We start from the raw sequence: 23,990 nt of genomic DNA, 5'->3' as shown, positions 1-23,990 counted from the left end.
GCCAGTATCATCTCCAAGGATTTTGTCAAAGACTGAAATCAAAATTAGTGGGAGGAAAATGTCTTATTCCTCTATTTTGACAATATATGACTACCTTCTTCTCATCATTTTCTTTTCTTTCCAGGGACTAAAGACATGTGGAGAGCCTACTCTGACATGAGAGAAGCCAATTACAAAGATTCAGACAAATACTTCCACGCCCGGGGGAACTATGATGCCGCACAGAGGGGACCTGGGGGTGCTTGGGCGGCAAAAGTGATCAGGTAACAGGGGCCCTGGGGGATGCAGGGATGGGTGAGCCGAGCCTGGCTGCCTTGGACAGCCAGGAGGGGCCACGCCCTGGACAAGTGTCCTGTAGAGACTGTGGCTCCTCCTCCTCCTCTGTGCCAGTGTGGGGTGTGAGTAGGCCGATGGAGCCAGAGCAAGGCCAGTGGGAATGGGTCATTCCCCACCCTCCCCGGCTGAGTGCTGTTCACCCAGCAAAGGGACCCGCCACAGCTGGGATGTTCTGTTTGAGTTTGGGAGGGTGGGATGTGTGTCAGTGTTTTGTCCCCTCTTTCCTTGGCTCCTGTCAGCCATCCCTTGGGAAGAAGAGAGATGGAGGGAAGGGGCTATTGTTCATCAGCCCCTAATTAATCTCCTACTTGCCTTCCTCCATTCCAGCGACGCCAGAGAGAATTCTCAGAGGATCACAGACTTTTTTCGGCATGGAGACAGCGGCCACGGAGCCGAGGACTCGAAGGCTGACCAGGCTGCCAATGAATGGGGCCGGAGCGGCAAGGACCCCAACCACTTCCGACCTGCTGGCCTGCCTGACAAGTACTGAGTTTCCTCTTTGCTCTGCACTCAGGGCAGGGCCTGGGAGCCCCCTGAGGGCAGGGACACCAGTCATTGAGTTCTCTGTCCAGAGATGCTGGTGGAGAGCACCTAACAGGTGTCTAATAAATGCTTAAGAGGTTGTTGAAAAGTGTGTGCTGTTCCTTGATGTAAGGATGCTCATTTGTCCCAGGGGTGATGGAGGGTCACCCACGTGCAGGCCAAGCCTGTGTCCGTGTGTTTGGTGCCGGGGTGACCATGTCAGTGTCACACAGGGCAGCCGCCCTGCACTCACCCTTCTCAGTCAGAGCAAAGGCTTATCCAGGTCCTCTGGCTACCCCGGTGCTATTTCCAGTCCTTCTGTGTCCAGACCCTGCTCTCTTGTCAGTTGTCGCCTCTGTCCTCTGTGTTCAGTCTCTTGATTTGTTCCTCATGGTCCCTGTTCCCTGGGGGCAGGAGTCACAGCCATAGGAGCATAGGGCCGTGGAATCCTGCTCCAGTCACCCCCACCTTGATCTTGTGTTGATTTCCCAGCAGCACCTTCACATCCAGTTCAAACCAGTTTCTGTCCAAGTCATCTAAGACCTGTGTCCAAAGCCGTTTTTCTCTGCCATATCTCACTGCCTTACTCAAAAGGTTCCAAGAATAAAATATGTCAGGGAATTGGTGGCATAGTGACATCATCAACTTCTGGCAGGTTTTGTGGTCACCTCAGTGGGGGCGCTCTTGTCAACTTTGACTCGTAGCAGCCAGTAAACTTTTTCAGCCATGCATTGTAGTATAGCCACACACTTTCCTATAAGACCTTAATCTCAGCCTTGTGATGGTCCTTTCCTTAATTTATTCCTTCCTTTAGTTTTTACTGCTTTAGAGTCAATATCCTGTAACTATTTAATAATTCTTAATGTTAACTCTCCCTCTGGGCACCTGGCTGGCTCAGCTGGAAAACTGTGATTCTTGATTTCAAAATTGTGAATTTGAGCCATATTGGGTGTTGAGATTACTTAATAACAAATATAACTTTAAAAAATGTTTAATGTTTCTTTAATTTTGAGAGAGAGTGAGAGAGAGCATGAACTGGGAAGGGACATAGAGAGAAGGAGACAGAACCCAAAGCAGGCTCCACGCTGTCAGCACAAAGCCTCATGTGGGGCTCAAACCCCCGAACTATGAGATCATGACCTGAGCTGAATTTGCATGCTTAACTGATTGAGCTACCCAGATGCCCCTTCAATAAACCTTAAAACAAAACAAAACCAAAGACCTTCCTCTTCCAAATACTGCCTGGGCATTCCCTGATTGGACCCTGACTGATAAGGGATCTCCAATATACTGGAGGCTCTACACAGAATCTCTCCTTTGACATCTCTTCTCATACCTCTCTCCACTTCTTACCCTTATCATGCGGAGGCCCCTCTGGGGATTTGTTACTGTTCCCAAACCTCTCTGTGTCCTGATTTCTTCACTGCCCCGTCATTGTGTCCTCTGCCTCTGTGCCTGGTCTCTCAGTGGCCTCTTTCCATTAGGCTTTGAGACGCCTAATCCCCGGGGTTCCAGCAACTGATGCCATGACCTCCCAAACACCAGCTCCTGTCCCCAGTGACAGTTTTAACTCTGGAGCAGAGTTTGGGGCTCTCACAGAGCTTCATTCACACCTGCTGGCTCCTCTGTACCCCCTCCCCTCTCAGTTCCTCTGGTAGATTTCAAGCCTCTCTAACATAACTCACATCTGTACAGTTTACAGTTCATAAAACACTTTCATTCTATTTTTTAAATAAGATAACTACTTTTCTAGAGTTCATTTAGAGAGAGAGAGAGAGAGAGAGAATGCGTGAGCAGGGGAGGGGCAGAGAGAGGCGGGAGAGACAGACTCCCAGGCAGTTCTGTGCTGATAGCACAGAGCCCAATGTGGAACTTGAATCACAAACCATGAGTTCATGATGTGAGCCGAAATGAAGAGTCAAGACACCTGACCAACTGAGCCACCCAGGAGCCCCCTTTCTATTTTCTACAGAACTTTTCTTTTGATGACGTCTAGTGTTCTAGAGAAAAAGTCAGATTGTAGATAGACAGTCCCAACACAATTTAATAAGAGCCTCTGTTGAAGCACATGCTGTTGACAATCCAAACCCTGCTGGAGTGTGGGAGGCTGGTGAACACTAGTTAAATAAGATAGCTGCCATTTTCTGTGTTTGCAAATGCCAAACTGTGCTCTACTCTGTCCAAGCCTTATTTAACTTAAGCCACAGAGAAAGTCTTTGCTGTTCTCAGCTGGAGAAACCCAGGTTTAGAGGTACACAATTAGGACCTTTTCCAGAGTTGCCCACATACGGGTGCAGAGCCAGGATTGGAGGCTGCTGTGTCAGCCTCCAGAACCTGGGAAGTGATGCACAAGGCCAAGAGCTTCAGCAGGGGGGCCTCTCTCTCCTTCCCGGATCTCTTGTGCTGGGTGTAAATGGCCAGGAAAGCACTTATAATCGGGAGATGCCTGACTTGTTTCAGGACGGGCATCACACCTTGCTCATCATCGAATGTGCTACATCTCACATGGTCTAGGCACTCACCAGCTGTTTCCCCGATAAACTGCCACATTGAAAACCCAGACTCAGCCCACCTCACTCTTCACTCTTGCACCTTTTCCTCTTCCTCCTACTGGAATGACTTGTGGAAAGAGCCACCCACCTACACTGTCTGATTCCTCCCTGCGGACTCACCCTTGACCCCGCTCCAGCCTGGCCTCTGTACCCACCACTCTAGCAAAGCAGCTCTTGTCCACCACAACTTCTGTGTAGCCCAAAAGACGTGACATATTCCTCTAGTACCAGGAGGCCTGTGAGCAAAGTTCAGCACACCTGCCTTCTCCCACCTTCTTGAAAGATGTCCTCCATTTTCTTCATTATATCACCTTCTTTTGTCACACCCTCCTGGCTCACTGCTCTCCAGCCACATTGGTCTTCCCTCAGTTCCACCAAAAAGTTAAGCTCTAATTTGCCACAAGATGTTTGCACATGATGTTCCCTCTGCCTAGAACACTCAATCCACCTGTTCTTCACATGGCTGCTACCTTCTCACCCTCTGTCTCTCACGTGAAATCGCTCTTCAAAGAGGCCTTCCCTGATTGCTCTGAGTCACCTACGATGGCTATTTTTCCTTCCTACCAGGCACCAATATCTAGGATGATTTTTCTTATTTCTTGCTTTACATTTCTGTTATTCTGTTTTGTTTTTGTTTTGATTGTTTCTTGATCTATCTTCCATCCTAGTTGTTAACAATTTCTACCTCATTTAACTTTAAATATCTGGCACAAGCAAAGTATCTGGTACTAATAGAACCTCAACACTTAATGAATGAATGAATGAATGAATGATGAAATAACTTACTTTTTAACTAACTAGTAAAAAACGAGGGGACAGGGTAGGCTCATAGATGATGGGTTAACCTGAAAAAGAGTAAGGAGTTACTCCTGAGGAAGGAAGGAAGATAAAGAGAATACAGTCAGGAGATGCTGCTCACTGGAGGGGAGGACAAGGAACTTTGTTGTACCTGCTACTGTTATACCTTATTGTCCCTGGGACTCATCACGAAGGGCAAAAAGCACGTGTATCTTGCTGTATGTCATCCTTGTATCCAGAGTACCTGCCACAGCTCCTGGCACATAGCAGAGGCCCAGTAAATATTTACTGAGTGAATGAATGAGGCAGGAAGAAAAGTATTCTGCACAGGATGACAGACCTGGGAGTGGTGTTTGGGACTTGTGGAGGGTGGGGAGATTAGATATAGGTTTTGGTCTGCAGAATGTGGTAATGTTGCACTTAAAGAAAAATACCCAAATCTACACCAAAATCTAGACTAAAGTACCATCTAAGCTGACATAATTTCACTTTATCCTCAAAAAAATTAGTTTCCTAGCAATGCTTTGCAAACCTTCTCATTAGAAATGAAAATTTCGACCCCCTGCCCCCGCCCCAGTGATGGCGTTTGGATGTGTCAACTTGGCTAGGCTGAACCACAGTCCTCACAGATCCCTTTGAGTGTGAGTCCTGGTGGATGGGCATCCAGAGTTAAAGGATAAAGGGAAGCAGAGCCACTTTGCTGGATACACACATCTTCCCTCAGTTATTCAAACACTGATTCAGATACTGGAGGGCAGAGAGAGTAATTTGCTCAAGGTCACAGCTCTAGTGAGTAGTAAAGGCAGGATTTGAATGCAGCCAGTCTAGCTTGAGGTTCCTCCCTTCACCTACACTACTTCCGTGAGCAGTACTAATAAGTAATAACAGTCCCTAGTTCTCCAATGGGATTTACAGTTAATAGGTCAGGGAGATAAAAGCCTCCACTGCTGATGAAATTGTTTTGGAGAGAAATGGAAATGTGTTTTAGTCTAGTCAAGACCCATCCTGGCTCTGTGGGCAGGTTAGCAGTGAAGACGCCCATAAAGCCCCAGCCAGGTCACAACCTGGACTCTGCTTAGCATTTTGGGCACCGTTGGACAGGCCCTGGGCCTGTGGGGTCTCGCCCTATCGGGTAAGTGTGGATGCACCATTCTCCTCGGTACCCCAGGCTGTGGCTAGAGGGCTGCTGGGAGGTTAGACTGAGGGATCCTTCAGTTCTTTGCACACCAAGCCATGAGCTCAGCTGCACCTGCAGGTAGGGAGGTCTGGGGGCTTAGCTGTGGGGATCTGAGGACATCAGAGTAGGGGGAAGGGTTAGGAAGCAGGTCATGTCAGGGGAGAGACAATCCAGCTGGCAATGATGGCTGGATATCTACTATTTCTTATCTAATGGACCCTTCACTTGAATAACAGACTAAGTCTAGGTGATAAAGCCTCAAAGAATAGAAGAATCCTCTCACCTCTTGCCCTCCTCACTGCCATCACCTCCCCATGGCTCTTAGCCTAGGTTCTCCAGTACTTTACTTGGATACAACCCAGTGAGCAGGAGTGAGAGACAGGGGTGTAGACCAGGGAGGGAGCATGGCCAACCTAAGGATGAATTACAAAGCAGGCCACAAGTAAGAGCCTGATAGCTGGAGCTAAATCCCACTGTGACCTTCAGTAAAAGATGCCTGAGCACCATCCACCAGGATTCAAACAAGAAAAGCACCTATCAACTGGCTTCCATCTCCACTGATCAAGTGTGACCCCTTGAATATTAACCTTTCTACATTCCATGGTTGTGCACATGCTGAGTGCCCTATGGGTTTCCCTAGTGTGTGGAATAGATGTGAGCACCTTGTGGCACAGACCCAAAGCCAGGTGCTGCCACGTTCACCTGCATGAAATGGATCAATGTTCATCAATGATGGACTCATCATTGCAGAAGTGGCCGCAGGAAGAGGAGGGCACCAGAGGATCTGAGGTAGTGCATAAGCCATATCTGATATGCCCGAACCTCGTGCTTTTCTAAAGCTCATTGGAAAACACAGGCATCTGGGTGCCGGGGTGGCTCAGTCAGTCAAGCATCCAGGTCGCTTTGATTTTGGCTCAGGTCATGATCCAAGGATCATGGGATCAAGCCCCGTATCACTCCCTGTGCTGAGCATGGAGCCGGTTTAAAATTCTCTCTTCCCACCCTCACCCCTCTAATAAAAACTTAAAAAAGGAAAGAAAAAAGAAAAGCACAGGCATCTCCAATATATGCAGAGTAAATTCATTCAAGAATGAAGGGACTGATTGGATCTTAGGTTGAAGAGAAAAAAGAGGGAAAGATACTGGTTAGCCAAGACGGGGAGACAGGTAAGGGCACCTAGGAAGGACAGAGAAATGGAAGCCACCGTGGACTTGTGGAATGCCCCAGCTATGAGCCTAGTTGTGCCACAAGCCAGATGCCACCCTAGGGGGATGTGATCTGGAGCACAGTGCTCTTTGAGGGACTGAGTGCTACGGGGCTTGCTAGGGATATGGGACATCCTTAGCAACAGGGTTGTATCTACTACACACTACATGGTAGTTTGCTGAAGATGGCTCGTTTTGGTTTTCCTACAACAAAAGTAGTTTGTTAGAGGGTGGAGTAAAATTAAGGTGATACGATGACCATTATGGTTAGGGGATTCAAGGACTATACGACCCACAAGGTCCCTAGGGGAGACAGGTTTGAAGGAAAAGGAGAAGCAAGTTTTTGTTGGCTAGGGCTTGTCTCCAAGTGTCAAAACCAAATTTTGGTAAGCCCGGGCTGCACTGCCTCATCTTCTCCTCTAACTTCAAACCCCAACTCCAGTCCCCAAGATTATAAAGGCCATTCCAGTCGGCACCCGCCACCACTAGATGGGGGACCAGAAAGTCTGAGCTTGTGTTTAACACATTTGGAGGCAAGTTTCCAGGCATACTTCACAGAAGGCTCTTTCTCCAAAACTGAGAACGGAACAAGTTGTGAAACTAGCTCTACTTCACTTCCTCTAATTAGAGTAAGGCTAACTTGCTGTTGTAACAAAAACAAAGAAGCTTAAGGAATACAAAAACTCCTGTCTCCCTTAAGGCGGCAAGCAATCCAGCTGCCAGGGGCCTTGGATCCACACTGTCCTTCAGATTCCTTACAACTTGCTACCAGACGTCAGACTGAGCCTTTTGCTACTCAAAGGGCAATCCCAGGAAGCACCACCTGGGGTCCTGTGGGAAATGCAAAACCTCAGGCTCTACCTCAGACCTACTAGTGGCAGCCAGGGCCAGTTACTTAATGTGTGGGTTCCAATGCAAAATCATGAAAAATTCCAAGATGATGAAAGCAGGACATTCAAGCAAGCCTAGGCCCCTGCTAAGTATGGGGCTCTGCAGAACTACACAGGCCTCATGCTATAAAGACAGGTAGTTTACTAGAAAAAACTGTAAGTCAGGGGATCAAAAGCACTGACACTGTGTCACTAAACCCAGGCTCTGCCTATTGATGACGGTGCCACACCACTAGCAGAAAACGTTAACTTGAATATTCACACTGATTCAGAGCCATCCAGCTGGAATAACGTATTACCTTAGCAAGACAGGAAAACATTCTCTATATTTAGGACACGGTGGTGCCAGGTACTTCTCTGAGCCCTCTGGAAAGAATTATCAAGTGGAAATTTCCCCACACTCCTGTGATTGTATTCGATCCACTGGACCAGGGCCGACTGGAAACTCCAGACTCCTCATCGCCACACAGCAGCACTGTGCTGCAATTCTGTAGTGGTATTTGGGAAGTTTAGTGGTGTGCAGGTTTCTTCTGTCTGAAAGGGTAGGAAAAGCTCTGAACTCACTGTAAAGTGACTATTTCCTGGCACAAGGAGAGATTTCAGCCCCTTGTTCTGATGCAAAAATGGTTAAGATGGTAAGATTTAAATTATCTGCATTTTATCACATTCTAAAACTACCAAACTTGACATGCAGAACTTGAAGGCACAGACCCCTAGTGGGTTTCAGCAGGTGAGGACACGGGCGAAGGACACGTCAAGGTTAGGCACGGGCACAACCAGAGGTCTGAGTGCAAAGTGTATCCAAGAGACAGAGAACCCAGGACAAGGGACAAACTCTGGAACTGAGAAACTGAGTTTGGGAAGAAGTCACGGAGAGCCTTCAAAGACAAACTCAAGGATTTGGGTTTTATTTTGAAAGCAGAGGGGAGCCACTGAAGGTTTCTGATTGGGAAGAGGCATGATTAAGGCTGTGTCTCAGGAGGACAAGGATTCTCACAGTGGGTCTCCAATTAACTTCCCATAGGGCCAAGACAGGAATTCATCTATCTACCAGGATAACTGTGTATCTACACCTAGAAACGATACGGGGGTGGGAGGCCAGGTGAGGATTAAATTAGACCCTAGATATACAGACTGCAGGTCTGGGCCAGGATCCCTGACATCAGTATCTCTCCCATGCTCCTGTGGTGACTCTGATGTACAGTACATTTGTCAATCACCTCACTTGGGTGATGCCTAGGTGCTTACACCTTGAGGAGCTGAGACTGAGCAGTGGCAGTGGGGAAGGTGAGACTTTAGACGTGAAGAAAGAAAAGTCACGAAGATGCTGCAAGTATCCAGGCAAGCAAGGAGTAATAAGAATGTGGACAGGCGGCAACGGAGACTGGGGAAAAAAATGACCTCTGGAGAACAGCACCACAGTACTGAGAGGATTCACCTGGTAACTGGAAGTGAGGGATGAGGAGGGGGAGAGGCAAGGATGACTATGAGGTTTTGAGCCTTGGGCAGAATGGGGGCAAATTTAACACATACAAGGAAATTATTAACTTCAACTTTGGTCTTCCCACTCTCTTGGATTCATACAAACCAGTTTACATGGGTCTGACCACTACTGGGTCAAAGGATATTCCACACCTTTCCAACATCAGCTAGTATTGATTATCCGTGCACTGCTCACATGCACCACTGCCCTGCACTCTAGTCTCATCTGTCACTGACAGATGGTTCTAACCTATGTGCCAGGCACCGTGCTCTGCTCTTCACATTCAGGACCTCAGTTAATTCTCAAACTATCCTGAGTGAGTGCTACTACTGTCCCATTATAGCTGAGAAAACTCAAACTCAGAGAAACAAAGTAACTCCCCCAAGGTCACTGAGAAAGATACAGAACAATATTCAAAACGAGACAATCTGCCTCAGAACCCAAGCTCTAGGCCACTATGTGACCCTGTGGCCCTGTCAAGAGTGATGCAACCATGAATCACTGTCCAGGATCCTTAGGCAAGTGAAAGATACAAGTTGTATTTGAAAACACTGCCTAATAGCTACCTAGACTGATGAAATTTACATGTTTAACCGAAGGGAGTTTTTGTTGTTGTTGCTTGGTTTACTCTGGAAAATAAATTCAAATGATGCAATTATTTTTTTTAGTGGCTTTAAATTTCTCTGTACCCTTTTGGCAAATGGAGACTGCTGTAATATGCTCTAGAATATTTTGCTAGGAAATGAGTGCACAATTGTGCCAGTTCAGGCTGTCTCCTTCTCCTGAGATTTCTTCTGAGCTCTTTTGGACAGTCCTTATGTAGTGACAAAAGCTGAAAGACAGTGAAGGAAGGGCTCTTGATCTTTACCTTTGTACAGACTCACATTCAACATAATCCAGTACAGCCAAATCCAGCTGATGCTAACGGGAAGGTATGATACTGTGGCTTACAGTAAGAAGTACGTATCTAGTCTTCCTCCCATGTCTGGCACAGGGCTCCTCAAGCCCTTACAACTTCCCAAGTGATAAATGTCATAGAGGGATCTTGTACTTTCAGTCTCACCCCCCAAAACCTCAGGAGAACAGCACCACAGTACTGAGCTCAGGAAGGAAAGGGACGAGACACAGAGTTCAATCACTAACAACCAATGATTTAATCAATTATGCCCCTGTAATGAAGGCACAAAAAACCTAAAAAGAACTTGATTCAGAGAGTTTCTAGACTGGGGAACACATGAAGATTTGGAGAAGGCAGAGCTTAGAGCAGACATAGAAGCTCCTTATGCTTTTCCCGGCACTTTGCCCTATGTGTCTCTTCTATCTGGCTGTTCCTTTTATAAGAAGCTGGCAATTTAGTAAATAAAATGTTTCTCTGGGTTCTGGGAGCTGCTCTAATAAATTAATCAAATCATCAAACCCAAGGGGGGGGGGCATACGGACCTCTGATTTATAGCCAGTTGGTCAGAAGTACAGTTAACAACCTTGGAATTAGCGTCTAAAGTGGAGGACAGTCTTGCCCTTTCCCTGTGGGACATGACGCTACCTCTGGGTCAATAATTTCAGCACTGGGTTGCATTGTAGGACACCCAACTGGTGTCAGAAAATTGCTTGGTGAGGGAAAACACCACACATGCGCGCGCGCACACACACACACACACACACACACTCACACACTCCACCCCCACCGCAGACCCCAGTTGTTAGGTTTTCCAAGCTTCCCAAAACTCTAAGAAACTCTGTGAAGCCTCCTTTCTCTGACAGTGTCTTCAACCCATCTGGTTACATGATACTCAAATATCATGTGGAAGTGTGACAGCAATTTCTGTCTATAGTTCTTTGGCTGTGTTCTGAATGAAAAACAGAAATGAAACATTCAATGTATCTAACACTTTTCTTATTCCACCTTGAGCTTACTCCAATACCTTCCTGCAAATTGCTCACAATAAACCTCACGTCTGTATTCTATCCAAATAAAAACTTAACCATATTTTACATGTATCATTAACGTAACATGCTATGCAAACATACAGGAGCTTACGGAGGCATTCTAGTGCATGGCTTCAATAACACAAGTGCTTGCTGCAGTCTTTGTTAGTACTCAGTTTTCCTTTATTATGGCTTTTAAAAAATAATTTTTAAAGATGCATGATTCCTTTGGACCACTGCTTAGGAAGGATTAGAGATAAAATGTTTCTAGTATTAAATTAATCATTTGTATATAGGTTCAGATTAGAAAATGTCAAATACTGGAGAAAAATAGATTTTAAATTAGCTCAATTTAAATATGAGGCCATGTCATGTAAATATCTAATTTGTATCTTCAGTGTTTCACTTATTTTATGTGTTAATTCCACTATGCCAGGTTTTATTTCAATAATTTCTCAACTATTCCAGATAAGATGTAACAAAAATCCAACTCCGACCAATGACTAGTTGTCTTCACACAACCAGGATGAGAAACTTCTGCTCCTACATCAGGAGCCACAATAGGAAAATAATTCCTCCAATTCACTAGCAAGGGGAAAATAATACTGTAGGTTAGCTGTGAACTTTCACATTCTGACCCCAGGGCACTTGGATTCAGCAAACTAGGACTGGTTCTTTTCAAAATCCAACCCTGGTTGAGGAACACTGAGGTCACAGAGCCACAGACAGAGAAGGCATGGACACTGACAAAGGATTCCCAGGAAGGTGGCAGGGTTTTGAGGGGGTACCTTTCCTTCCACAACAACTGTGTTCAGGAGGCTCAGGAGAATCATTCAGTTTTTCTCAAAATGTTGATATTGTGATTAATCTTCTTCCACTAGGCCTGCTGAGACCAGAGAAACCGATCACATTTTTCAAGCATGCTTTGTATCAAGGCTCTGAAATCCCAAAGAAAAGAAACAAGCACATTTAGTTTTCATTAGTTCTCTTTACCAAAAAATAAAATTTTTTTTTAACCCACAAAGAATTAAAGGATTCAAAAAGTTGACTGATTCTGTGCATAAAAAGACAAACACAGTGAAAAAGCATCCTCTCTGATAGGAGAAAATACCTGCAAATCATGTATCTGATAAAGGGTTAATATACAGAATATATAAAAAAATCATACAAAACAAAAAATGTGACTTAAAAACAGGCAGAAAGACTTGAATAGAAACATTTCTATGGGTGCCTGGGTGGCTCAGTCAGTTAAGCTTACGACTTCGGCTCAGATCATGATCTCATGGTTCGTTAGTTCGAGCCCCTGTGCTGACAGCTCAGAGCAATCAAAATCAGAGAGACAGAAAATAGACTGGTGGTGACCAGAAGCTGCACGAAGCGGGTCATGAGGAGTTGCTGTTTAATGGGTAAAGTTAAGTTTTGCAAGATGATATGGACACACTTAACACTACTGGACCAAACACTTAAAAATGGTGAAGATGGTAAATTTGATTTTATCTGTATTTTGCCAAAATTAAAACAAAAACAAAAAAAATCCCTGAGACAATTTGATATTTGGTACTAATGACTGTCTTAAAGAACTGAGTACACACCAGATTTGAGTATTCACATGAATCCAGAGTGTCTCGGTCACGAGTATGAAACACAGCATTACTTTGGCCTCTTCCTTCAATCACCTTAATTAGCAGAGGAGTCTCAGTCCCCTCACTGTTAGTGAGGGGTGTGGCTGAATGATCTCTGGAGCCCACCCCCTTCTGAAAAGCTCTGAGCTTCCACTTTCCCCACGCCCCCGTGGAGTGGGCATGACAGGGGCAGAGGGATTACCTCTGCCTTTTCTCTGCAATCCTTAGGATATCGCAGGTTCTGGTAAACCTCTGTGACAGCTCAAGGGTCAAACCACATTCCTGCAGCAGTGACCAGGCACGATCTGGGCCCATGGACTTAGCCAACAGGAGCGCCACATTCTCCACATTGATGGGGGAAGGCCCATCACTGAAGTTCCCGTTTGGTGACTTCTGGGGGGCTGGCTTCATGCTCTTGTTCTGTACAAGATGTAGGAGAAGCTTCCATTCCTCCACAGTCTCTGGGATCCAACCTACACAAACACACAGAAGCACACACACAACTTTGGCTCTGATGGCCTGCATATAGGAGACAGTCAAAACCATTTGGGAAGATGTTTAACACCAAAACATAAAAACATAATTTTATCATCCTAACACAAAGTTGTTTCCTAACATTTACTGAGTAAATAATTCATGATAAGGAGAGGTCATGACATTAGCTTCAAAATTCTTCACTTCTGCTCACTTAGGAACTCTGGGTACAGTCTAGGCTAGGCACCTGATGTGCACTGTGAGCCCAACCAGACATGCTGACCCCTACACTCTTGTGGAGGTCAGTCTAATAAAGGAGGTAAGCACAGACCTAAATCTATACCTATAAACTGGGCTAAGTACAATAAAGGAAAAGATCAGGGAACCATCAGAGAGAATGGGAGGTTTGGGGGAAGATCTGAGGATGGGACAGGTGAGCAGAGCTGAAAGACCGGACAAGCTTAGAGAGGCACATGCCCGTGGCTCACATATGGACAAGCCTGAGGTTGCAGGGTGTTGGGAATGGAGGGTGAAGGAGCCTGCATTTCTGACAAAGGAAAACATGGAAGGCAAACTTGACACAGAACTGGAATTCAAGGAACTCAAAGAAAGGTCTACAGTGCACAGAGGCCTGGATTTTACTCTGAGTTCCACATAACATGTTTCTAGGAGGGGAGCCACGTAATCCAATTTTTGTTTTAAAGAACCCTTCTGGCTGCTGTAGGGAAAATGGATTAAAGGTGGGAGAGAATGGAAACCAGATGACTACGCTGAGGTGACTGCAGCCATCTAGGCAAGTAGCTAGGACCAGAGAGCTAGTGGCAGAGCAAAAATAAGTAGACAGATATGAGATACACATCTGGCAGTAAAACTAACACGCCCTGAAGAGCGGTTAGTGTGAGTTACGGGGAAGGAGAAGTATCAAAAAGAGACCCCCCATTTAACACACCAACGGTAAGAATAGCTGCTATGATTTTATTAACAAAATATGCAGTCTTTTTACAGGGCAGAAAGGATTTTAAGCTGGATTTATTTTGTTTATGCTTCCTGATTTTCAATTTTTATCTACAACAAGCATTGCATAATGACTTTAAAAACATAAACCACGTATGTCTTAACTATTCTGGTTATTTTTCAGGAAATGTATGTTTAAAATTCTGGTCCTGCAGAACCACCTGGCCCTCTTCTTCATTTCTGAAACAAAGATGACAATGATATTTGCAATGGTTGGGACATCTGAAGCTAACACTTGCCAGTCAACTGGCTTCTTTGCTCTGTTCTAACATCCCCTCTGACACCAGTAGGGCTGAAAAGACTGTCAGTCACACTGCTGAATGAACGACTCTGACGTCACACAGCTGGCATCTCTGCACTGAGAGGAAATAAAGCAACATGAGAAAACAGACCAAGATGGACTCTCAGACCTCAGACAGTGTGTCAAAGCCGTGGCCTTCTGTCATTTTATCTGTGTTGGATTGATGAAAATTTTTAAATAATTTTAAAGCATCTAAATACCTGTGAAAGCTTAGGGAAAGCTGGCTGCCACTCCATTTAAGCTCACTTTAATGATACTGAATTGGTGACTGTGTAAAAGGCAACTTGGTGCAGAGAAAAGAATCTGAGCACAAACTGCAGAGACTGTCAGTCAGACCTGGGTCTGAACATCTGCCCCACCAGTTGTAAGGCTTTGGGGAAACTAACTGTCCTTCCGCTAGGCCTCAGTCATAACTTCTGAAAACAGAAATAACAGTAAATATCCCAACGGCTTATCTCATTTAAACAGCAAATGGAAAAGAACCTAGTGTAGTGCCTAACACATAGTAGGTACTTGTCTATAGTTTATTCCTAATTATGATTTTATGATATACACTAAGTAGTACTGATCAAAAAAGAAAACAAAATAAAACAATGGGCACCTGGGTGGCTCAGTGGGTTACTCAGCATCCAACTCTTGATTCTGGCTCAGGTCACAGTCTCATGGTTCATGAGATCAAGCCCCGAGATGGGCTCTGCACTGACAGTGCAGAGCCTGCTTGGGATTTTCTCTCTTTCTCTGCCCTCCCCTGCTCATGTTTCTCCCTCTTAAGGAACAAACAAACAAACAAACAAACAAATAAATAAATAAAACAGACAAAACAAACCTCCACAAACTGATAGCTAGCCAGAATCACATGCAGGATCACTGAACTGTTCCACCAAGTTTCCTTATCGAAAAGTCTGCAGTGGCTTCTAAAACACTATAACCAAGAGTAACCAGTTGGGATTTACATACCATTGTCCCCTTCCATCAGGCTCATATCATTCAGACACACAATGTTGGTGAAAGCCTCTCTTCTTCTCTCCAGCTCCAAACAAAGAGTAAGATATCCAGGCCAGAAACTTTAAAGAAACCAAAGTTGAAGAAAGGAATAAAAATAGTGAATTTATCTGGAGGTGTGCTGTCCAAGAGAGTAGACACTAGCCTTAAATTTAAATTAAATAAAAAGTCAGTTCTTCAGCTGACTAATCCATATTTCAAGTTTTCAATGGCCACAAGTGGCTACAATGGCTACCATATTGGACAATGCAGTAGGATATTCCCATTACCACAGACAATTCTATTAGATAGCCTCAATGTAGAGTATATTAAAAAAAAAAAAAAAAAGAATAGAAGCTAGAGATAAATACTGATATTTGAGGCCAAGCACCAGTTATGAGATGTGTAGTCTTATATATGTTTTATAAACTTTCAGATTTCTTCCTCAAATATGCAAACTATGTGAGTTCTCCTGGACTCGTCCCCCTCTTTTATTTGCTATACCCATTGCTTTTAAGTCCCACTGTATTTTCCTTTAGAATGTCCCCTGGATGTGCTCTTGCTCCTTCTGCTGCCATACTGATCACCAATTCAATCACATCTGAATTACTGCAGCAGTTTCCTAGCTGGCCTTCCTATCTCCAACCCTTCTCGTGTATGACACCAGAAAGGATTTTCAGAAAGCTCAATTTTTACCACGTCATTTTTATGCCAAAAAATCTAAATAATCTCTACTGAAAACTAAATTCTTCTGATAAGCTTTTAAGGTCCTATATGATCTCATCACCCACTACACCTGGCTAGTTTCATCCCTTATTATCAATAAACAAATATGTTTTAAGTACCTATCACTGTATGAATTAGGAATTATGAAGAAAAAGAAAGACATAGGTCCCTATAGCCAAAAGATTATAATCCAGGTGGAGCCATAGGATAACACTGCCAGGCAATAAATAACTATTAACTAGTGTGGGTCAGTGTCTCATGCCCCTGCTACTGTGGTTCCTCACCCCTGACCCACCCACCCCTTGAGCTCCTTTATCACACAAATCCTGCCCAGCCGGGCTTTACCCCCAACATCTCACCTCCTCCCTAAGCCCTTCACCAACAATTCTACTGAGCACTTTCTGCTCTCTCCCTTCTCAGGAAACCTGTATCAATTTTTAAGTCTTATCACATTGTCTGGTGCTTAATTAAATACCATCTACGTCCCTGAGAACTGGAGCTAGCTACCAAGGACCAGGGGAAGAGAGGAATTAGCAAGGGCCAATGTCTTCTTCACAAAAAAAAAAAAAAAATGTACAAAATTTTAAAGGAAAAAGACATTTACTTCACTATCACTTAAAATAAAAGTTACTTCTCTGTAGTAAAGAGAATTCCCAAATAATAAAGCATATCAATTCAGGTTCTTCACTACAAAGTTATTAACTGAGATTCGAATCTTCAGCTTCTAAAACAATCCTCACTTACCCATGAGACCTACAGATGTCAGCCATTTTCTCCTTGGTTGTAAAATCTGCGGGTAGTTTAATGAGATGGAGCACCAGCTGACTGTAACCCCAGGAAAACAAGTGTGAATGGGGCCTGTAAAAGGAACAACTCCGTGAATTAGACAAGAAACACATTTTACAAAATGCTTATTCACCATCTAATAGGTAAGTATAGAGTTTAATTATGTTTGTTTCATAATTAATAAATTTTTCTCATTGTTGATGTATTTTTATATTATAATATCCATTACATCATTGTATCTACTATTATTATATCTTTCAAATATTTTTACTTTTTTTTTTTAACATTTATTTATTTTTGAGAGATAGCACAAGTGGGAGAGGGACAGACAGAGAAGGAGACAGAATCCGAAGCAGGCTCCAGGCTCTGAGCTGTCAGCACAGAGTCCAATGCGGGGCTCAAACTCATAAACCATGAGACCATGACCTGAGCCAAAGTCGGACACTTAACTTACTGAGCCACCCAGGTGCCCCTACTCAGCCTTTGAAAAATTAAAGAGAGCTATTTTTTCTGTAACAAATACGTGTTTATTTTTCAACATTAGACATTTTTGGTAATCAAAAACAAAAGAAAGAAGTCTATAATTCATCACTCATAAACAGCCACTGTATGTTCTTCTAGACCTTCTAGGATGGGCACGTGGGGGGGGGATTTTAAAAAGCTTCTCCTAGAGGTAAACACAAGAGACACTTCTAAAACATTACATGTATTAGTATGTATTTCTTATGAATTACTGTTTTTAGTCCCAAATCAAGCTATGTGGAGAAATTTCCAGGAAGAAAACATACAATTTCCTCCCTCTAATACAGGTTTAATCATCAAGGACTCTTAATGTGGACTCGTGAAAGAACTTAATTGTTTGAAATAATGTGTAAAACTGTGCGGGGACGTGCATTTTTCTGAGAGGAATCATCAGAGATCTGTAACTCAAAACATGTTCAGAACCACTGAGAGGTACACTCAGCTTCATTACTACTATGACCCGGTTTCTTCCACAGCTATTCTCAAAGTAAGCCCAGAATGCTACCCGTGACTAAAGCAGCTCCATTCCAGGAGAACATGAGAGCTGGAAGGAAAGCTTTTATACCTGGGGTTTCCTTCACCATCCATGGTGCTTGCGCTTGGGGGAGCATCATGGGACACCGCCAAAAGCAGCCAATCCAATCTTAAAGATTCTGGTTGTAGAAGGGACTCAAGGAAGGACGGCCTAAATGAAAGTGGGGGAGAAAAATCACCAATCTTCATGCTGAGAAAGGAAACATAAAATGTGGGAATGTGAAGAAAATGTTCTTAGGGGATCAAAATAGTAGATGAAATGACTTGAAAACCCTCTGCTACAAAACGTCTAAGAATGCCGGTGAAAATCTACTAGCCATTAAATGAACACTGGAGCTCAAGATAATAAGGAAAATGCCAAAAGGCCTAAAAAAAATAAATAAAAAGCCAATAGGGCAAATGTAAATCAATGAGAAGAAGAAAGGGCAGCGTGGGAGTAGGTGCTGAAATCAAGAGCAGTGTGGAAATAGGAAATGAGACCTCAGTCTAAGAAAGAGATGAAGATCTGGGACTGAGATCCACAAAAAAGATGAGATCCCACAAAAAGCTGGGATACAATCAACACAGAGGTGGCAATAAATCCACTCGCTGGCAGAGGTAACAAGGAAGCTTCTCTGCCTTAGTGTAGGACGTGAAGTAGGGGTTTAGTTTCACACTTATCACCACGGATCACCACTGAGTCATTGAGAATCTCTGAGACAGAATGAAGAGAAGTGTGCTATGAGCACATTTATGGTGTGTGCTGTGGACTGTGAAAGAATGGAACATGACTGCCAAAATCACCGTTTCCGTAACAGGGCCTGGTTGTGTGGCAGGTGGCAGTAAGAACATGACAACGGCTCCTACAAGGGAAATAATGTCCTATCAAAAGAAAGGAGAGTCTGCACATATTCTCGCCTTCTCACCGTTGATCTTCAGGCCTGGATTTCACCAGACTGTCTAAATAGGCCAAAAACTCAGCCGGATGATGATGACAAAGTTGCATGACATCCGAAGGCAAAATGGAGGGGTAGAACCTGATTAAGGACCGAAGAGCAGATTCTCCAAACTTTTCATACAATCTGCATTTAAAAACAAAACCAGTTAGCCTCCAACTTCAGTGAGATGATGTAACTTGCTTACATTATCTAGGCATTTATTAGAAATAAAAATGACAATTGGGGGGTGCCAAGGTGGCTCAGTCATTTAAGCGTGCGACCTCGGATCAGGTCATGATCTCACAGTTCGTGAGTTCAAGCCCTGCATTGGGCTCTGTGCTGACAGCTTGGAGCCTGGAGCCTGCTTCGGATTCTGTGTCTCCCCCTCTCTCTGCCCTTCCCCAGCTTGCACTCTGTCTCTTTCTGTCTCTCAAATATAAATAAATCTTGAAAAAAAATTTTTTAAAGAAAAAAAATGACAAGAAGCTGCCCACCATAAAACTGAGTAAAACTTCAGAGATTGAGATGAAAACAAAACCCAAAACAAAACACCATGGCTTTAGTTCATATAAACGGCTCAGAGGACAACTTACCGGGTGGCATAAGCAATCAACAAAGGACTGTCAAAGGGGACTGAGTCATTCACTAACTTTAACCTGGATGGTAGGTCTCCTTCTTCAATCTCCATATGTGCAGGACTAGAGCTTGCCATCTCTGAAAGATAAAGCGCACTCTTTCCCCTTCGTCTCATAGCTGTTAAACACTCAGCTCATGAACACGTTCACTCAACAATCATTAGTCATGGATCTACTGCGCGCACAGCACAATGGTTAAGCACTAGAGGACAGACAAAAAGGACAGGACGCGATCTCTACTTTTAAGGACCTTAAACTCAAATTGGAACACTGGATTACCACATGGAGGCGAGTTTCCCACTGACTTGGAACCTGTCCTGGTTAGTCTATGAGCAAAAAACAGACTTCTACTATATCTGAGTTAATGTGACAGATTTATTACAGCAGTTTAGCTTACTCAATTATTAAAATCTCTCTGTGTCTGTTTCTTCACCCATTAAATGGAGTAACACCCTCCACTCTGAAAATGCTAAAAAATGAGAGGAAGCCTCCTTAAAGTGTTTAGCATAATATGTGACACATGGTAAGTACTCAAAAAATGGCATACATTATCGCTACATTAGTAAGTTACATAAACAATTTTTTGTTTTTATATGATTGCATTTGTAAAACATTTCATTTGAATCCCAACTTCTCCAACTTTATATGTTTTCTGAGTATGACTGTAAGAGAAATAAAACGAATTTCTTATAATGCAGTTGTAAATTAAACTAATGTTTCAAGAACTACTAAAAAATTTAAAAAAATTTTTTTTTAATGTTTTTTTATTTATTTTTGATACAGAGACAGAGCATGAGAGGGGGAGGGGCAGAGAGAGAGAGAGGGAGACATAGAATCTGAAGCAGGCTCCAGGCTCTGAGCTAGCTGTCTGCACAGAGCCTGACGCGGGGCTCGAACCCACAAACGTGAGATGTGACCTGAGCCGAAGCCAGACGCTCAACTGACTGAGCCACCCAGGCGCCCCGAAGAACTACTAAAAAATTAAATTGAGGGGCGCCTGGGTGGCTCAGTTGGTTAAGTGTCTGGCTTCGGCTCAGGTCATGATCTCGCAGTTCATGGGTTTGAGCCCCACATCGGGCTCTTTGCTGGCAGCGCAGAGCCTGGAGCCTGCTTCAGATTCTGTCTCCCTCTCTCTCTGACCCTCCCCTGTTCAAGCTGTCTCTATCAAAAATAAATTAAAAAACGTAAAAAAAATTATTTTTAAATTACATTGAGTGGGAAACAGAATGGAGATTGACAAGAATAGAAGTAATTTTGTACTTAAATCTTTTTTTCAATGCAAAAATGCTAAGATGCTACTGTCCTCTACACTGATTTCTATCTGATAAGGCAATCAATCTGATTATTACCTTTCAATCCTTCAATAAAAGTATCCCAAACACAAGGACTGTTAATGTAACTAAGCTTGATACTCTCTTTTGCTCTTTTCAAGTCCAGGACAAAAAAATACTTCTTTATGAACTGACAAGCCAGAACCTCAGGAGAGTACAGTTGCAAAGTGTGGTCCACATGTCCACTTGTGCTTTTGGTCTCAGAATTCAACACATTCAACTCCAAGCACAACGTTGCCAATTCAGCCAGATCCTTCTTTAGACTGTTATCTATGCTGCATGGAGAACACACTTGGAAAAGGTCATCCAAGGGCTCCCTCAGACTACTTGTAGATTCACATGCTGTTTGGTCAACAGTTTCTTCATTGCCTAAAGAGTCTCTTTTTTCTTTTTCATTATCTTCATCTAACACTCCCTTTTTTGACTCATCAAACAATTGCACATCCTGGTTTGATGCCATAGATGAGGTACCAGTATCTGAAATGCCTGAAAAGTCCTTCATGGCAAATGTTTTCTCTAACTGTGAAAGCCACTCTTGTAAAACCATTCTCAGAGACTTGGGTTCAAACAAAACCAGTGGGTCCTGTAGCTTGGTCCTACACAAAAAAGACAAGTATGAAGTTTATGTTCCATGTGTTTTTTAAAACAAATTATTTCATGCTAAGCAAACCTACTAAATAAAACATACTTATCTGGAATAAATGTTACTTTTCAATTCTTTTAACAGTTATCTCAGCAAGATGACAACAGAGAGAGTAACTTTAACTAATACTAATTGTTGAATTTCAATTACAAGTGAGACTATCTTTGCCCCCATGGTCTCAGGACCACTCCTGATGACCGTGAAGTCATTTCCACTCATTATAAGACTTTCTCGTTCAGGGACACCTGGGCGGCTCAGTCAGTTAAGCATCTGCCTTCCAGTTCAGGTCATGATCTCAGTTTGTGGGTTTGAGCACCATGCTGGGCTCTGTGCTGTCAGCTCAGAGCCTTGAGCCTCCTTCAGATTCTGTCTTCCTCTCTCTCTCTGCCCCTCCCTTGCTCACGCCCTGTCTCTCTCTTTCTCTCAAAAATAAACAAACATTAAAAAAAAAACCCTCTCATCATTCATAAATACTCACATTGCTTCTGCTGTTGCTACTTTGAGGTCTTGGAACTTGTCCTCTTCTGGAGGTTGACTAATTACTTCTTTTTTTCCCCTAGAGAAGTGTGAAAAGAGAGGGGATCAGAGCTTCCTTATTAGACAAATGTTTCTAAGTGCTAAGTGACACGTACTGTACTGAATGTTACATGACACAGACAGATGCGTATAAAAAATGGTCCACAGTTTCAAGATGAATAAGCCCAAGCGAGAAAGAATGGCATGCAAACAACTAACCAAAACATAAATGAGCATAAATGAATGCTAAAGACCTGCACATTGTGTTCTCAAAGCACGAAAAAAGGAAGAATTTTTCTGATGAGGCAATTACAGGAAGCGTTCCCAAGGAGGCAGTATGTGTATTAGGAAGAAAGGGGGGATGGGCACCTGGGTGGAAGTGGATTGAGTGTCCTACTTTAGATTTCAGCTAAAGTCATGGTCTCATGGTTTGTGAGTGTAAGCCCCAAGTCAGACTCTGTTTGGGATTCTCTCTCCCCCTCTCTCTGCCCCACCTCCACCCCTACACATGTGCACTCTCTCTCTCTCTAAATATATAAATAAATAAACTTAAAAATTTTTTAAATGGGGGGAAAATAGCACAGGTGAAAGAAACAGCATGAAGAAAGCTAGTGAAGTGTACCCACCCAGTCCTCTGACAGGACCGGAAGAGAGAGCACTCAGAAGCGTGCAGCTGGATATGAGGCTGGAAAGGTGGGCTAAGGTCAAAGTGAAGACTGCCTTACATACCCCAACAATACCTGTACTTTTCTCCTGATAAATATAAGCATTCACAAAATTATTCTATACCATCTGACTGTCCACCTACAACAAGGCCTGTGGGTCTCTCAACTCCTGGGGAAGTACTAGGCTGCATGCTTCTAATGCTCAGATCCTATGAATTGTAAGATAAGGCAGAGACCAGATGGACAAAACATTTTGCCCTGTGCCAGACCCAGGGCTCTGCTACAACCCCACTACATAAGGACTATGCCACCAGCATATCATGCTGGCATGACATCAATGCCAATACTCCCATCTTACAGGCTGGAGAGGATTAGTGACTTACCCAAGGCCACATGCTAGTCAGAAGGACAGCAAGGACAAGGTCTAGATCTTTGGACATCCTACTCTTAATCTAATAGTCTTCTCTAACATCCCAGAAGTTTAAAGAGATTTGGGGTGGAGGGAGGTTGTGCAGAGGAAAGATGAAAGGGGTGGTAAATTAAAACTCAGTCAACAGACTTGCTATGGGTAGGTGTCATTTTCCAACATTTACATTATGGTGTTCACATTTTTTATAAGCTACACAATCAACAATGTACAGGGTCGTTCTCTTATAACACAGAGTCTATGCCTTTCTTCAAAATGACAGCTGAATTCTCTAGAATTTACCCAGATTTATATCCAAGAGCTTACTCAGTGTCTTCTTCCTTTGGCCAGGAGACTGGACTCACATCCTCCTCACATAACTGCTCATCACCCCTGGGTTCCGGTCTTATTTTCAGATCAGGGCCTGTATGAAGGGTGCCAATCTTCTCAGTAGTTTTACGTACAAAGCTGGAAACACTAGAAGTCAAATACCAAAAGACAAACATGAAAAAAACCTCATCACCCCTAAGAACAAAAAATTCAGTACCTAAGTTCTCTATGTTCTTGTTAGTCCTAGAAAAGCAACTTGGACTTAATAAAAAGAGAGACTATTATATTGATAGCAACTTCCCTAATCAACTACATATTTCATATAAGGCCCACATAAAATATACAATATAATAAAAATTCAATTCACTTACTAAATTGCCTTGATTGGGTGCTAAAGAAAAAGTCTTTAACTCCAGCTATGTCAGGAATGTTTCTATAACTTAGGCAAAGGAGGCCATGTAATCATCTGCCCCATATTGGCCAGTGAATTAACAGGATTTTTTCATGAAACTCAGTGGCTATATTGTCCTTTACAAGCAAAACTGTGTCTGGTAACTAAATCGTTATACTGTATAACATAACAGTATACACACAACACACACATATATAACTAATATATATAACTGCATGATATATATAACACTGTATGTTAACTATACTGGAATTTAAATACTTTTCTAAATAAAAAACGGTATCTA

The 23,990-nt window shown here is 43.3% G+C and overlaps 2 protein-coding genes across 12 annotated transcripts in view; one reads left to right on the top strand and one right to left on the bottom strand.

The window, feature by feature from the left end:
• Positions 1-967, top strand: part of LOC115271990 (serum amyloid A protein-like) — a 4,675-nt gene extending 3,708 nt beyond the window's left edge. For both annotated transcript variants that reach the window (XM_029914987.1, XM_029914988.1), the window contains exons 3-4: positions 125-263; positions 664-967. In XM_029914987.1, the coding sequence (XP_029770847.1) occupies positions 125-263; positions 664-826 (302 nt within the window). In that variant the 3' untranslated portion in view covers positions 827-967. The remainder of the gene's footprint in view (positions 1-124; positions 264-663) is intronic.
• A 9,126-nt stretch (positions 968-10,093) lies between these two features.
• HPS5 (HPS5 biogenesis of lysosomal organelles complex 2 subunit 2) overlaps positions 10,094-23,990 on the bottom strand; it is a 38,310-nt gene continuing 24,413 nt past the window's right edge. For all 10 annotated transcript variants that reach the window (XM_029915391.1, XM_029915399.1, XM_029915395.1 and 7 more), the window contains 10 exons: positions 23,290-23,439; positions 21,854-21,931; positions 20,751-21,328; positions 19,360-19,480; positions 18,755-18,910; positions 17,881-18,000; positions 16,752-16,865; positions 15,258-15,364; positions 12,714-12,984; positions 10,094-11,827 (listed from right to left, as the gene is read on the bottom strand). In XM_029915391.1, coding sequence (XP_029771251.1) covers positions 11,767-11,827; positions 12,714-12,984; positions 15,258-15,364; positions 16,752-16,865; positions 17,881-18,000; positions 18,755-18,910; positions 19,360-19,480; positions 20,751-21,328; positions 21,854-21,931; positions 23,290-23,439 — 1,756 coding nt within the window. In that variant the 3' untranslated portion in view covers positions 10,094-11,766. The remainder of the gene's footprint in view (positions 11,828-12,713; positions 12,985-15,257; positions 15,365-16,751; positions 16,866-17,880; positions 18,001-18,754; positions 18,911-19,359; positions 19,481-20,750; positions 21,329-21,853; positions 21,932-23,289; positions 23,440-23,990) is intronic.

This window comes from Suricata suricatta, chromosome 11 (assembly GCF_006229205.1).
Source record: "Suricata suricatta isolate VVHF042 chromosome 11, meerkat_22Aug2017_6uvM2_HiC, whole genome shotgun sequence".
NCBI lineage: Eukaryota > Metazoa > Chordata > Mammalia > Carnivora > Herpestidae > Suricata > Suricata suricatta.
The sequence above is the reverse complement of the archived record's forward strand: the minus strand, read 5'-3'. Positions and strand labels throughout refer to the sequence as shown.